The 15,253-nt window shown below is 40.2% G+C and overlaps 1 protein-coding gene across 7 annotated transcripts in view; it reads right to left on the bottom strand.

The window, feature by feature from the left end:
* COL24A1 (collagen type XXIV alpha 1 chain) overlaps positions 1–15,253 on the bottom strand; it is a 136,832-nt gene that overhangs the window by 110,433 nt on the left and 11,146 nt on the right. For 4 of the 7 annotated variants that reach the window (XM_082053507.1, XM_082053512.1, XM_082053509.1 and 1 more), the window contains exons 3-6: positions 12,136–13,439; positions 7,395–7,448; positions 4,018–4,071; positions 616–669 (exon numbers count right to left, since the gene is read on the bottom strand). In XM_082053507.1, coding sequence (XP_081909633.1) covers positions 616–669; positions 4,018–4,071; positions 7,395–7,448; positions 12,136–13,439 — 1,466 coding nt within the window. The remainder of the gene's footprint in view (positions 1–615; positions 670–4,017; positions 4,072–7,394; positions 7,449–12,135; positions 13,440–15,253) is intronic. The other 3 variants (XM_082053508.1, XM_082053510.1, XM_082053513.1) reach the window with 3 other exon arrangements.

The raw sequence follows: 15,253 nt of genomic DNA, 5'->3' as shown, positions 1-15,253 counted from the left end.
CAGTAGGTTTACAATACAAAAATTAAATAATCACAAGCTTTCAAGCCCGCAGCTTCTACGAAGAACCATTTCAAATATTTTTACTTAAATATTTTGGGCTGAGAGTGCAACTGCTGGTTTGGCTAAAGCAGCTTAGGAGGAACTAGCAGGAAAAGACTCTGAAGTGAAATGACAAATCTTAGCATCAAGACTCTTAAAAGAAGTGGTTAAATACAAAACAACATACATACAATGATGTGTGCACTTGTCATCGCTAAATTCTGTCTTACACATCTTTCTGTACTAATGCAAGGTACTAAAGAAAACTGGAATCTGTGCTTCGTTATACCAGTGTGAATAGAACTCAATTTTATTGTTCTCAGAGTATTTCTTTTAATATGTTAAATCAAATATGTAATTTAAGTTTCAGCTTTTAATATAATTTCTAATTTTTCTTTGGTTCCTTATCTCACCTGTGTCTGTACTGGCCAGTTGCACACAATTAAGCGTCAAAATACACCAGCAGCACAGTAAATACAAACCATTGTACTGTTTTAACTTATCTGAATATTAAACATGACTTCAACAAAAGCATAGGACAGGCAAAACATTTTTCTGTAATTAAGAAAATATTACCTTTTCTCCACGCTTTGCCCGTCCTGGAGAGACTCCTGGGTCTCCTTTAGGGCCCTGTGGCAGAGAAATTAACCTCATTAATATCACCAGGGAAGAGACATTTAAATAATATACATGGAACCAGGCACTCTAACATCTCATTGACCTGTTCATATAAATGGGACAGGCTACAACAGTGTTCTGGATTTCAAAGCTGTAGAGAAACACCCAGTGTTACTCAAAAGCATCAAGATCAACTCTTCCTACTCAAAAAATACATTTTATGTAGCCAAGAGAATAAATGTTACAATTAAAGTTGTACCACAGCAGCGCTAGATTAAAGATGATACATGCCCTTCATTGAAAGGGAGCTAAATTTGCGAAAAACAGCTGTTTAGACATTTCCAGCACAACCTGCGATGCTGAATGCTCAGAAGGATGTATAAGATAGACAGTGGGAGGCTTCCTGGCCATCAGCCGTTGCACACTCAAAATAGTTGTGGTTCTTGCTGGAAACGCAATGGGGCCTGATCCTCCTGCGAGGTACAGCACTGCAGATCAGGGGTTACCCTTCCCTCTGCAGTTTAGATTCATATGTGTGAGCCCACATGAGAAACTAAGTCTGTTGAATACTAGATAGAGCCAGGAAATATGGCAAAACGAATCTGTTGTGTTAAATTGATTGGTCAGGTTATAGACATCACCATTCTTCAGCATGGCAGGAGTTATCCAAGTATTTCCCAGCTGGAAGGTACATAGTTATATTCCTTGAAGAACTCCAGTCTATCATCTGCTTCCATTTGCCAACACAAGCATATTAAACTAAGAGTTGTAATAAAACTCTGATCAGCTCTTGGTTAGTTAAAAAAACAGGCCTTCCAATTAACTTACCCATCACCTTTCCTTTCCCTTATAAGCATATTAATTCCTCATTATTTTTAATCTAAAAAACAAACAGCCATGGTTATGTGCAACCTTCAGTTGTTGATTAACATGTCACAGAGGTCAAGATGTGGATAAAATAGAGAACTTCATTATTTAATCTATTTAACATCACCACAGTGTAGTTAGAACAGTGGTAGAATCCACAAGCTAGATTTTTTTTAACTAGTCAGTTTTTCAGAGCTCCAGGAACACAGCCAAAGCTAATGGATACTTTTAAATAACTTTAAAAACACCCATCAGCCAGTGTAGGGGAAAGGGACCTGAGGGTCCTGGTGGACAGCAGGATGACCATGAGCCAGCACTGTGCCCTTGTGGCCAAGAAGGCCAATGGCATCCTGAGGTGGATTAGAAGGGGGGTGGGCAGTAGGTCAGAGAGGTTCTCCTTTCTCTCTGCTCTGCCCTGGTGAGACCACACCTGGAATATTGTGTCCAGTTCTGGGCCCCTCAGTTCCAGAGGACAGGGAACTGCTGCAGAGGGTCCAGCGCAGGGCAACAAAGATGATTAAGGGAGTGGAGCATCTCCCTTATGAAGAAAGGCTGAAGGAGCTGGGTCTCTTTAGTTTGGAGAAGATGAGACTGAGGGGTGACCTCATTAATGTTTATATAAAGGGTAAGTGCCACAAGGATGGAGCCAGGCTCTTCTCGGTGACAGTAGGACAAGGGGTAACGGGTTCAAACTGGAACACAAGAGGTTCCACTTCAATTTGAGAAGAAACTTCTTCTCAGTGAGGGTGACAGACACTGGAACAGGCTGCCCAGGGAGGCTGTGGAGTCTCCTACTCTGGAGACATTCAAAACCCGCCTGGACACCTTCCTGTGTAACCTCATCTGGGTGTTCCTGCTCCGGCAGGGGGATTGGACTGGATGAGCTTTTGAGGTCCCTTCCAATCCCTAATATTCTGTGATTCTGTGAACAACAGTTTATCAGGAATTAAATGCTGAAGATATCAGCTGTCAGTTGGAAGTGCTGGCATGTGCTCAAGGCTGCACTATTCTATACTGTAAGGATATGAGCTAATGTTGTTCCATAAGGGATGCTTCAGCACAGGAGGATAAAACATAAGCGTCTCAAAGGCAGAATATAATTCCACATTAATTTACTGCCAGAAAATTGTTGTAACTTGTCCACAATGTTTTCACATCAAACAAAAGTGTGTTTCATTTCGGCTTATATAATCAGTGTGGGTCAGCTGGATGTTCATGACCAAAATTTGGTGAGCACCTAGCTAATTTTTAAATAAAAGAAAAGTGTTTCAGAAGATACTTGTATTGAAAGGATAATTTATAGTGTAAGAGAAATTAAACAGATCTCTAAGTACCTAGTAATGCATACATATATATTTTATGTATATATAAAATGTATATAGGTAATACACACATAAATACAATTCCTTCTGTTCTTAAAATCGTGAGGACAGCTACAGAATGGATCAGAATTATGATCCCATGGAGGGCAAAAATACATTCTAAAAATAAATCCTGGGAGTAACTGGTTACAATTATTTTTCTCTAGCAATGTATTCTATTATACAGCCAGCATAAATATTGCAAAAATTAATTATGAATCTCTAAGTTTATCTGTTCCTATATAAGGAGATAATAACAAAAGCACACACAGCAAATAGAGTCACTTGGCTTTACAGTGTTTGACACTGAAAGCTTTATGATACTTATTTTTATGTCCTCAAGCAGTTTTTAACACCTGTCATGACAGGTCAGATTCCTGCCATTAGGAATCGTATGAAACCAAATCATTGCTTGCTGCTGTTTTTTTCCTAACATATCCATCAAATTGTTCAAACTAAATATGAGCTGAAGGCATTCTGCGACTGCACGATCTGTCAAATCTATTTAAAGAGTCTGTGCTACCCAACTTTGAAGGATCTATGATGATGATTTTATTTGGGCTTCAGTGTAGTATTTTTGCTTTGGTTTCAAATATCACATCCATAAATCTTCTAGAAAATTATTCTAGCATATTAATCAAGTGATAACGTCTGAAATACTAGAATATTTAAATATCAAAGGTTTGGCACTGACAAAAAAAGAAAGGAATTTCTAGAGAATGACACTATTTTTTTTTCTTAAAAAAAATAGCAAGGCAAAAGGTTAAAGCAATTAAATATTTATTCTCACTTAAACTCCAGTTTATCAAAAAGGCCAAGCTGATTTACAGGAGCTCTTTTGGGAAGTACAGACTACTTGCACAGATAAGAGTTTCCAGATCATCATTCTGCACACACAGCTTTTTTTGTTTGTCTTGGTTTTTTTCTTTTTCCCCTGAATAAACTGATATTTTGTTTTGATTTGAAGTTCAATTTAATTGATTACATTTACTTAAAATATGTTTACAGTAACAGTCTCCATCTGTAAACCAAAGGAGGACAATTGCTTCTTTTACAGGAAACATTTTGGGGCTTCCAAAAAGTCAGTAAGAAATTCATGTCTTTACATGGCAACATGGATAAATTAACTCACCTTTGGACCTGGCAATCCTGGCAAACCTGGATTACCATGTGGTCCTGGAATACCCTATAAAAACAAAAAAATAAAAAGAGTGGGATTATCCAGTACTCCACTGAACAAATGTGAACAGTTTGCAGAGAATCATTTTACTGCATCACTGTTGCTTTTAGAAGCACTGGTTGGGATTTTCAAAGCATTCTCAAGAAATGGAACACTCACAGCTTCCTAAAAAATAAAGAGTGAAGTTGAGTGCTTCCCTTTCTTTTAAAAATCCCTGTTTCTGTTGTCTTCCCGAGTAACTCTTAACAGGTATTTGGCACATAGTCACTGCAATGTTGCTCTCCAGCTACAAAACTTGGAGGTGGTGTATAAAAATCAGAAAAATAGAAAGGAAAAAAAAAAACAAAAAAACACCCAGCCCATTCTGAGGTACCCACCTATACAGTGCAAAGAGAAGGAAGTGGATCAGTTCTCACTGACTTAAAAGATGACTCAAAGCAACAAATTCCGTCATCTCTAAACAAATCACAGATAAAACCCCCCTCACCAAGCCAATTCTCCCACAGCCAGTGTAGAAAATGGGCTTGGTACTAAAAGAGTCAAACTTAACCATTCCAGGAACAGAACAGACTGTTGGGACTATCTACTCCTTCCTGGGTAAGTTTCTGTTCCTGCAATACACTCAGCAATCTTCACTCCTTGACAAACTGTACATTAGGGAAAATACTTGTTCCAGTGGCTGTCAGCAGTTATTCATCTTCCAAACACTGAAGGAGCAAATTGGTGAAAGCCTCCCCCTGGTAAGTCAGCAACAGAGATTTTGTTGAATTCACTAAGGCCAAAATTCCACCCAAACAATTAATCCAAATACCAAAAATAACAAGAATCCTTTTCAGCTTTTTCACATATTCAGTGATCTTACAGCAAATAAACTCAGTGTTTTTTCTTTTCCTCACATGAGACTGAATTTACTGGTTATACCTTGCAGTACCACTGAAGGCTGTATCTGTTAAGAGCTCATTATCACCAAAGACAAAGTTGACATAACTCCACAGAAATGCTCATGCCATGTGCTGTTTGAGAGATTAATTTGCACACTGGCAACCCTGGAGATGCTCTCAGGGATTTTAGGAGAAAGTAAATGAATACTAGGTGCCAACACAGCTGCAGTGCTGAACTGGCTCCCAGCTTTTGCTGCTTGCAACATTATCATTTTGGGGCATGGTGCTGCAACACAGGGGTGCAAAAGTATCTTTGTGAACAGAGAGGCATTGGGGGAATTTCATCACTGATCATTCTGAAATTGCTGAAATTCCATTATGAAAAACTCGGATCAAGCCAAGGAACTTAAAAAACCTTAACTGTCAGATGTGGACTTCTCTGACATAAAACTAGATCAAAACTAGTTTTTAATGGAAATCTCTAACCATTAATCAGGCATTGATACCACGTCCAAAGTGTCCAATACCTGTGAAACTCTGTCAGGATCGGGTTTGGACACACACCCAAGAGACCCTGAAGAAGGCTGAGGAAACACGGCTCTGCACTCTGCTGCATCCCTTCGACACCGCAAATCAAGTTTCAGGATCACAAATGGCAGCTCATGTGAAGGAAGATGAAAGTCACAGGGTAGATTGGTAGATATGGAGATGAACTTTGCATCAACAGGACTTTGTGTGTTTTTTGGCTTAAAAAAAACCCTCTATCATACCATGTAACTTCACTAGCTGTATTTGCTTGAATTTATCAGGATTCTGCAAACTAAAGAGCATTGGAATTTGAAAAATATTTCTTTGATCAAATAGTTTTATAGGTTTTCTTGGCCCATATAAATATGTATTTTAAGCTCAGAATTACTGGTGAATATTCACCTTGGACATTCCCACGCTTTTTCAGGCACCCTATTGCAAGCTGTCGTTTACATCAGAAAGCACATCCCACTCAATAATCTAGAAAACTCACACAGGAGAGAACCATTCTCTTAGGAACCCTACACTTGAAAAAACAAAACCAAACAAAACAACCTGAGAAAGGTAAGAGATCTCAGCAACAGGCATGGCTTTAGACACATGGGCAGCCTCCTCTAAACTAAAGACAACTTTGCACTTTTAAGGATCTACCTGGGTATGTGAATCCTGCCTGCAATACGTGTCCTCAACAGAGGCACTTTGCAACATAAAAAGCAAAGTTGTAGAATCTGTCAGCTCTTATGCAAAAAGAGAGTTTGAAAAAAGGACCCAAGAAGTCAGGAAGATATGGATTCAAAGGAATGCTTTTTATTTCATACTTTTCAGTGTGTCTTGTCTACCCCCTTATCTCCAAGTGCTCTAAAGCACCTGTTTGGTTTTCAGCCCCTTTGACCAGTGCACTTTCCTACCCAGCCAGTTCAAATGTTCCCCAAAGACTGAGTGAAAACTCCCCCCACACTTCTGCTGATCCTTCATACAAACTACTCCCTTATCCGCCTCTTGCAAGTTGCCCAGCCAAGTGCACTCCAGCCGTCACCACTTACATCCCCAAATACCACGGCCCAAAAACCTTCTACACAATGAATGCTAACCTGTTCCCTCCAGCCAGCCTTCCCCTAAAACTCTACAAATCAAACCACAACCTTGGGGACTGCTTGATCACGTGTGTATGTATATATTTATTTCTAGTGCACGATTGTGCAAACACAGATTCACCAGAGAGGATTCACCTCTTTTGGGCTGGCAGCTAGCCCTTGCAGCGGTGCAGGCTTCTGCCAGGCTCTTGGCAGCTGGGCACAGATTTCTGCTCAGTGCTGCCCATCCCGCACTGTGTCCCCTGGCACAGGGCAAGGCTCTGTCCCTGCTCACGCTGGGGTGTGCCCAGCCACACAGCGTAAATCAGCATTTGCTACTGTAGCTCATTTCTTTGGCAAATTACCCACATAACTATCACCTCTTTTATTAAGCTGCTGTAACACAAGAGACTAAAACAGATTTTGGGGACAGGTATTTTCCCCCCACTCTGTCTTGCAGCAGTTAATTTTGTATCCACCGCCTGCTCCTCTGTGGTGGTGGCATGCATTGCTCACTCCCCCTCATTCCAAAAACAAATGCATGTGACCTTAGGTTGGAGCAAGTGGGAGCAGCATGGAAAAACTAACAGTTAATATTGCAAGCAGCAAAAGCTAGGTACAAATGTAACAATGCTCTATGTGCACACTCATACATGGAATTAACTATGCTGCAGAAACAAAACTTTGCTTTGCCTTACTTTAACCTATCTGCTAAGTATTAAGAATCATACACTTTTGTAATCGCCAAACATACCAATAAAGTTGAGAAAAACAAAATGATGCAAACTCCAGTTTGATTACTGGTGATCTGCCTAGACCTAAAGTAGAACATAGCTGTTTTACTCACCCGAGGACCTCTCTTTCCTGATGGACCAGGTAAACCTGGAGGACCTGGAAGACCCTGATGGTAGAAAATCAAAACAGTTGAGGCTAAAACTCAATACAAGAACAGTATCACAAGTCTGAATCAGACCGGTTCTTCTAACTGATAACTTTCTGCTGTACAGACCTTCAACTTGAAAACAAATTCCCAGCCTACAACCATGTGTGTTTTTAGTCTGGCTCCAAATCAGATTTCTGTTTAGAAAGTATCTTATGTCAGAGAAATTGGAGCTAACAATCTAGATAGCAGCTTCTACTTAAGCTATTTGTATTAAAGGAAGAAGAGATCAGTTAAGGGATTAGAAAAAAAGCAAGTGCAGTATATTTCAAAACAAAGAACAGAAAATTATTAAGTGTTTTTAATAAGTATACTGGCATGCCAAATGCATTTTAGAAAAGCCAGAGGTAACTCTTGTCTTGACATACGTTCTGTGAACAGGCAAAAAAAGTATCTTTAAATCACCCTTTGAAGAATTTTAACATTTGTCCCTTACTTACGTGACTAAATACACTTTCGTTTTAACCTTGCTCATCATCATACTTCTGTAACTGCAGCACTGTTACTGCAAGCTTCTACAATCCTTCCAGTTTGCCCACATCCTTCTCAAAGCTTATCATCCAGAACTGAGGACACTTCTCCAAACTGCAGCCTCAGAGCATACCCAAACCAGTAGAAAAATAGCCTATCTCTGATAGTCACCATTCCTGGTAACATATGAAGCATCACAGTGGTAAGAAGCATTTTGTTCTTCCTCTCGTGCACTATAACATCACTTTATCACCCTCATCTGACTGCCTAACTGATCACTCCCCCAGCCCCTATTTGTATTTATAATTTCTGTACCAAGTCTCATCCCATCAGTTTTAGACCACCTGGAATTCTGATTTGGTCACTCAGAATACTCCTACCTACTCCTAGCATGTTATGCTACTTCATACAGCTATTAGTTTAATTATTGAGCAACAAGGATCATACCAAACACGAATGTCCACCTATTTTTATTTCTTTCCTCATTTGCATTTCATTGGAAATAATAGAAAACCTGCATGGTTCTCTTTCCAAATGCCCTAGAGCAGGCAGTCACTTGTGTATGATTAACCTCCTTTCTTTACAGCTGTGGAAGTCTTTCACTAATTCCTACAACAGCCAAAGCAATGTCATCAACATCAGAGAAATATATATATGTATGGCTTTGGGTTATGGATTAAAGGTTTTCAATACTCTCATGCAGAAGATATGGAAACTGCATATAGTTTCAGGTGAATTAAATGAAACATAATTATCTAAGACTAACATTATCTTTTTGCAACTAAAAATAAACCAGTGAGAATCTGAAGTTTTTATCTGAATCAGCAGATACTGAGATAGATTTCACACCCTGGGCAAGGAAACGTGAGAGTTATCTGCAGAGCTAAAATGCATGAAAGTGATTAACTGCCAAATATGTCCCCTGTGGCCAGGGAGAGCCTCAGCAAACAATTCTGTTCAACTGAGAAATAAGCTGAGATAAGCTCAAGTGTAAAAGGGTAGCTAAGAGTAAAATAATTGGAATAAACTAAGAGTGAAAGAGTAGTTGATGCTGCCCTTACTGCACCACATTTAGGATCTCTGAACTGCCTTCTCTCAGGGTTATCACACGCCTCTTGTTTGGAACAAGAACATCTCAACCAGGACTCAATTCTGTCTAATGCAGGGCTTGCACTTCCAGTTCCTCCTGGTAGTATCTCCAGGGGGCTTTTCCTTACCAACCAGGTAGCCTAAGGAACATCACCTTTTGGTCTTCTACTACTTCTCTGCCCGGCTGAGTGTCTTCATAATCCAGAAAGCTTTTCCAATAGAGGAAACTAATTCCTAGCTCATTTCTCAGGGGAAGCCAAATCCTCTGCAGATAGGCCTGCAGATGCAATTATCTACCAGCAAGCAAATGAAACCAGCTCTTTAGTTCACATCAACCTTCTACCCGAGTGGGACTGTGTATGGGACTATGTATCATGTTACTGCAGACTGCTTCAGGGCTGTGCAATGAAGAATATCAGTTTGGTTGGACTACATGACCTTTGAAGGTCCCTTCCAACCCAAACTATTCTGCCATTCTATGAAATTTAAACAGTTAAAAATATGCACCATATTTTTTTAATCTTTATATAGTGCTAACACCCTCTACAACACAAAAAGTAGAGGCTCATCGGATTAATGGAGCACCTTTCCCTTTAAACCAGTGGTTCAGGAGACCGCACTTTTCCACCTTAAACTCATTTTATATTTTTGTAGGGGATTTTGGTCATTGCAACTGCTAGGATTTTAATCATGGTCTTAACAGTTTTGAAGAAATAGGTGCCCTTTTCCATATGCTATCCATAAATGAAAGCCTGAATTCTGGAATCCTGCTTGGCAGCAGTGGGTGAATTCCACAGCTGTGGGAACATGAAACACAAGGGGCCTAATTATACAAGGCAAGAATCAGTTCTGGTAGATGATTAAAAGCTAAAATGAACCTGAGGAGTTTAAGAACCACAAAAGCTAGTTCTTGCCTGTCAACTCCAATAGAACAAACATTATTTCTGTGTTGAAATCTTGAAAGAAGATTCAATCTAACCACAACATAATGAAAGGAGGGGGAAAAAAAAAAGGGGGGGGGGGAGGGAAGGGGGTTTCATGCCTCATCAGGACTTTTTGCTGCAAGGGAAGTTTGGAAGTTCCTCCGTGTTGCTTTTTTTAGGCTCTCCATTGATAAGACTCTGTGGATACACACAGAAAAACTGGATTATCTCTAGTCTTCTCTACATGGGTGTGCTAGACTGGGAAAGCAAACCAAGATCACCTTTGCAAGTCTGAGGCCAACACCAGTGACAGATACCAAGTCACACAACCTCCACGGAACACAATTTGTTACAAGAGCATGTGTGGATCAGGCCACACAGAGGCCTCTTCGCCCTTTGGCATCAACCCCTCTGGCAGCAAAAAGCTGCAGCTTTGCCTGTGTTCCAGAGGGTGCTGCTAGTCCCTTCAGCCAAACTAGGGCCCACAAAGGTCTAGACTAACTTCCCAGCTCTGCCACAGACCTCTAAGACCTCAGGCATATTATTTAAATCCTGACCCGGCAAAACACCTCAGGGCAAATTCGCCATATTAATTGTTACAGACTATACCGACCACAAGGTCTGCTCTAACTGCCTTCCTAAATGAGGCAAACTTCTGCGACCCCAGTCTGTAAGATAGGCAAGAAAATGGTAACACAGTCATCTTTGAACTCTCCACATCAGCTATCAACTTTGATGCTGTAGATATAGTGTCTAAAACAAACAAACAAACAACACCACCACCACCCATAACCAACCACCACCAGATCATTTGTTTGGAGTTTCTTAGTAATACAAAGAACCAAGAGCATTATCAGCAGCCATTTCTGTGCCATCACAATGTACAGGCGATGTGCTAAAATTAAAGGCTTCCATTAGCAGTTACTAAACATCCTAAGCTCCAAAAATGGAAATTAACCTCATGTTGATGACAGCTACATACTTAGTGACATGTCCCCATAAATACTATTGTAAGGGACAAAAAGAAAAAAAAAGACTGACTTCACATTCAAAAAAGATTAAGCAAGAGCACCCCAGACTAACGTGAATTACTTGTTAACATATTTTTCAATTGTGTAACAATCCCTTTGCATCTGGATCCTGTTTAGAACAATAATTGAACTTTTAAATAGGTTTTCAGTTGCTGACTACCTTAATAAAAATATTTCAGTGCTGAAAGAATACACACATTAATTTATGGGCACATTCAAATGTATATTAGGAGCTGCTTAACAGATACCAAATTGCTTTCCAGTAATAAATACAGACAAAAAGAAAATGAGGGGTTTGGGGTGGGGGAAAGCAAGTGGAATTATCTCCTCCATTCTATGGCTTAAAAATTTTAACCAAAGACTCAAACAAGCACTAACATATTTCCCAGGCTAAGCGGGAACTGCTGTTCTTTGTCTGTAGCTTCATATATATTGCTGCCACTTGTATGCATTACAAAGTTTGTGAGCCTTGTACACACAATAAAAAGGACAAATGGGTTCCTATCAAAAGTACTACTGTGCATTTGCAATTGTTTCAGGGATCACTTACCCTGCAAACTGAAAAAATGCCACAAAATCTTGTAAGACTGTTCTCACAGTCATTTTACATGCAGGTTTGCATGACCATGTAACCTGGGGTTACAAATGGCTTTTTACCAGCCTAGATTCTGCAACTAGTCTCTTTCTACAATTACGAATTTTGGTAGCATCGCACAACTGAGAAAACTATGTCAGTCTTCCAAACAGCCTTGTTGTTCTTTTCGTGGATCAGTGTCTACATTTGTGTGCTGTATGAATTTATCCTGTAGTGTTAAGCGAGCAGACTCCGTAATTACCAGTTACAAACACCTGGCTGCATTTCAAATTTTAAAGAAGTCTGGGTTGCCTACCACTTCACCAGAATGTGAATGTCTTCAATATCTTCATGTTCTGCCAGTAAACAAAAATATACAACACTTGCACCAAAATTACATGTGGGAAAGAGAGAAACTTAGGGCAGACAAACATTTGTACAGTACGGCCAGGAGAAGTCGCAGTCGCAGCTTTGGCATGCTTTGCGAGGTTTCTTTCAAAGCCTCTGTTAAACGTATGTCACTGCATTATAGTAAAAAAAGAGTAGTAAAGATAACTTACAGGAGGTCCAGTTTCCCCCTTCGGACCTCTGACACTTCCCATTTCAAACATTTTGTCAAGATCTTCATAGTCATAAGCATAATTATCAATACCAATGTCATAACTGTTTTCTGTGTAGTAAGTCTCATCAGCATCAAAGGCACCTTCCTGCCCCAGACTGAACTGATTATCCAGAGAGAGGTCAGCAGCCAAACTGTACAGGGTTGTGTTGAAGATTTGCTGCTTTTTGCTTGGTTCGTCTAAATGCTGTTTTGCTTTGTCCATTCCCTTGCTTTTGGTTTTACTTTGTTTTACAGGGGAGATCAGAGAAGGTTCACTTTGTCTGCCTACATCTTCCAAGGTATCATCTAAAGTATTCGGATATGATCCTGTGCGGGTTTCAGTGAGGTTTCTTTCTTTGCTTGTCTCCTGCTGATGAAGAGGCAGATTGACTTTCTCCTGGAGTTCCATTTCAGACCAAGCTTCCAGCAGCAGAGATTTGGCCTCTGGAAACTCAGATGCAGAAGCATTTCTTGACTCTAAGTATTCTGATACAAAGTGAATCTGAGCAACGTTGGTAACAGGTATGTTTGATGTTTCTTCCCTTCTATAAGCTGATATGCCTTTTGACTGGCTTTTCTCATCAATCATCATCTTTGAAAAATCATCCAGCCCATCAGACACATGTGGAGCTCCTAGCAGAGATCGATACGTTTCAGCCTGGCGACACTGCTGTTTCACATATTTACAATAGTTTGCGGAGGCTTCTGCAGAGGGAATAATATCTAGCTGGCATATAACTCCTTCAAAGCTGACAGAGTGAGAGTTCATCCTTCCCAGGGTAAATAAACCATCCAAATCAAATGTCTCCACTTCAGAAAGTATATCCCGGCTATAGTACTTCCTTCCACACTCAGCAAATACGGAGACAGTCTTGTCTCTAATGTCAATGGCAAATGAATGCCATTGTTCATTATGAACACTATAATCAAAGTATACAGGCTGCTTCCCTCCAGTGTACACTACTACCTTTCTTGGTAGCAGCTGGACACCAAACTGCAGTCTATTTTTGCTCCTAACACTGAAAAGGAAAGCATTATTTGCTCTGTAAGAATACAATCCAACTAAGATGGTGAACTGATGCCCTAGATTTGATGGTATGACTTGTGTGATGGGGGTCTCGATATGTGCATCACTAGTTAGTACAACTCCTGACGTGGTTAGATGAACACCCTGAGGTAACAGAGATGATGTTGAGGGTACTGTCGTCTCTGAGGGCTGTTGAACATCTTTCACAAGGCCTAGTCGATGAAGAACATCTACTGCTGTAAAAAGAAATAAAGGCACACTGTTGATTTCATTTACAAGCTCATAAATTCAGATCCATATAAACAGGTTATGCACTTCTTCACAAATCTGTACTTCTCAGACCATATATATTGCACACAGCAAGGCCACCAAATACCTAGTGTAAGGCACACCAACCTTTCACATAAAGCAAATAATTAAAGCCAGAACAAAGTTCCCATCTTAAAAAAGAAAAAAAACACATAGAAAGGTCCACATAATGCTCATTGTAGGTTAGTTCATTTATGAAACTCAAAAAAATTCCCATTTACTGTCTTCAAATTTTCACAGTAGTCAACAAACAGACTTTGTCAGTTTCTTATTTATTTGGCTAATCCTGCCTACTCTTTGAGCAGATAATTTTTTTTTAAACTTTAACTTTTTCTTCAACAAATTCCTTCTGCAATAAAACCATTCTTTTCCTCCTTATCAGAAAGGTTTAACTGAAATTATTGGGGGGGTGTGGGGAGGGTTGCTTTGTTTTTAAGAAGGGACAAGCTATTTATAACACAGTAACACCTCAGTGGAGCACCAGAAGACAGTGACTGGCTCAAAGCAAAAGACAAAGGTAGGCTTTGCAGAGTAGTTACTGTGTGCTGCAGAGGTAATGCAGCTGGCACAGGGAAGAACTGCTGTGCTTCCACCAGGAGATCTCCCATCAAGCACGACCCTGTGCCATTACAGAGCTGGTTTCAAAGGGAATTGTTGCCCCTGCGGAATCTCCCTTGATTGTACACACCTGTTCCAAAGCTAGTCGGACTAAAAGAAAACAAAGATCTTTCCAAAAGAAGATGCAACAGAGTGCACCGTGGCCTTCTTTCCCTCCACACAGCTTACTCATTAGGGCCAGGGATGAGGTGAATTCTGTAGAAGTCGTGAAGAGCAAGGAAAGCAGGGAAATGTCAGGACCAAGGGGCAGTGCTCCCATCATCTGCTTGCCTGTCCTCCCAGCAAATGCAAGGCTGCAGCTACCCAAACAAGATATTGAATTAAGAGTGTACTCCACAGCAGGAGGCAGTGATGGACTTCAAGGAGACACAGAAACCAGTTGTCCTACTGATTCATGGCACATAGACATCTGGATAGGAGATCTTCCTACAGGGTGGAATGTGCAATGGTGTTTTCGCTGTTGGATTCTCTAGTGTCATATAATGTGAGCTTTGTGCTTCAGCCCTTTCATTAGCCTGGACCTTACAGTATCTCCCTCTTTTACCAGGCTAAATATCTTAATTGATAGAAACATACTTAACTAGCCTCCTGATAAACTCTAATTATACCTGACCTGGCCTAAGAATTCAAAGCCACTTTCCTCCTAAATCAATAGTCAAAGATGACCGAGTTCATTTGGTATTGCTTAAATCAGATTTCAGCACGTTGGAGTCGGTGGGCATAAATACCTTGTTCCTTCAGGATTAATAGAAAGACACCATTATGATGCAGCTGAAACAGAAACACTACAAAGGCTTGAATGGGAAATAAATCACACATCCGAGGGAAGACCCTGTAGTGTTGCAAAATAAGACAGCGCTTGTAGCATTGCTTGGTAAAACTGCTTTTCTGGGTGTTTGTGAAAGCTGCCACAGAAATACTGCAGAGACTGAGACAAAATGCAATTATGGAAATAAGAGACAAGAAGATGGGGGGCTAAAACACATGACATAAGGCTGAAGGAACTACATATTTACTTGGGCTGGAGATGGGAAGGTTTGGGGGGAATCCAATTACAATTGTCCATTATCTGAATTGGGATTATAGGGAAAACAGAAAAAAAGCTGAGAAATAAAGACTACAA

The sequence above is a fragment of the Streptopelia decaocto genome (assembly GCF_964273445.1).
Source record: "Streptopelia decaocto genome assembly, chromosome: 5".
Lineage (NCBI taxonomy): Eukaryota > Metazoa > Chordata > Aves > Columbiformes > Columbidae > Streptopelia > Streptopelia decaocto.
This window is presented reverse-complemented; position numbering and strand designations above follow the sequence as displayed.